Source organism: Contarinia nasturtii, unplaced genomic scaffold, assembly GCF_009176525.2.
Source record: "Contarinia nasturtii isolate CC-2019 unplaced genomic scaffold, AAFC_CNas_1.1 Cnas_scaffold_4943, whole genome shotgun sequence".
NCBI classification, from domain to species: Eukaryota; Metazoa; Arthropoda; class Insecta; order Diptera; family Cecidomyiidae; genus Contarinia; species Contarinia nasturtii.
In genome coordinates, this window is record NW_022202224.1 from 1 (window position 1) to 1,277 (window position 1,277).

Here is a 1,277-nt window from a genome sequence, read left to right on the forward strand (position 1 = left end):
TTGCACAAGTAACATTCAAATCGTCGTGGATTGCAGTTTTTCTCGTGTGTCTCCTTCGTTCGTTTCACTTTGAATCCTTGTAGGCAAATCGAGCAATGGAATGGGAAATGTTTTTCATGAGTTCTCATGTGCTTATTCAGATTTTCTTTTCGAGTAAATCCTTTCGCACAAATGTTGCATTCAAATGGTTTCTCGCCAGTGTGTTTTCGTCCATGTGTTATCAGCTGTGCTGGACATTTGGCCACATAATTACAAAACTCACATTTTGTTTTGGATTTTACGCCCGATGTCGATCCTTTCGGTTGTTCAGTGCCATTTGAATTGGTCTCAATCTCCAGCCATTCTTCAACAGTGAAAAGTTCTTGAACTTGTACTTTCGCTTTGCCATTAAGTCGTTTTAAGTGCGATTCAAAATCAGATTTTTTGGCGAATCGTTTCGCACAATGAGAACATCGGAATGATCTGGCTCCGGTATGAATGCACATATGATCAACTATGTGTGTTTTGTTGAATGTAGCATATTTGCACAAGTAACATTCAAATCGTCGTGGATTGCAGTTTTTCTCGTGCATCTCCTTTATCCGCTTCACTGTGAATCCTTGTCGACAAATCGAGCATTGGAATGGGAATTGTTTCGCGTGAGTTCTCATGTGCCCCTTTAGAGTATTCTTTACAGAAAATCTCTTCGCACAAATGTTGCATTTAAAAGGCAATTCACCGGTATGAATGCGTATATGATTGACTAAGTGTGTTTTGTATAATGTATCATATTTGCACAAGTAACATTCAAATCGACGTGGATTGCAGTTCTTCTCGTGCGTCTCTTTTGTCCGTTTCACTGTGAATCCTTGTCGACAAATCGAGCACTGGAATGGGAATTGTTTTGCGTGAGTTCTCATGTGCTTCTTCAGATCACCCTTTTGAGCAAATCCTTTCGCACAAATGTTGCATTCAAATGGTTTCTCGCCAGTGTGTATGCGTCTGTGTCTTATTAGATCTTTCGGATATTTGGCCACATAATTACAAAACTCACAGTTTGTTTTGGATTTCCCTTTTGAAGTCGATCCATTCTGTCGTTCAGCACCATTTGAATTAGTTTCACTTCGTTCAACCGGTTTAACATCCACGTTGTTTGACTGCTGAGACCTCTCTGCATCATCAAATGTCAGATCAATCAATGGTGATTCTGTGTGAAAATAACAAAGTTCTTGATTAAATAAATGGCATTTTGACACGTACTTTGATTGAAAATCTCACCTGAAATCAATTCTGGAATG

The 1,277-nt window shown here is 39.2% G+C and overlaps 1 protein-coding gene across 1 annotated transcript; it reads right to left on the reverse strand.

Annotated features, from left to right (window-relative positions):
- Positions 1-13: 13 nt before the first annotated feature.
- LOC116351238 (gastrula zinc finger protein XlCGF8.2DB-like) lies at positions 14-1,271 on the reverse strand (the record flags this gene model as incomplete). Its single annotated transcript, XM_031783319.1, has 2 exons — positions 1,258-1,271; positions 14-1,186 (listed from the first exon to the last, which is right to left on the reverse strand). A coding segment is annotated over exon 2 (886 nt), but the record flags the coding sequence as incomplete, so codon positions are not given.
- Between the last annotated feature and the right edge of the window lie 6 nt (positions 1,272-1,277).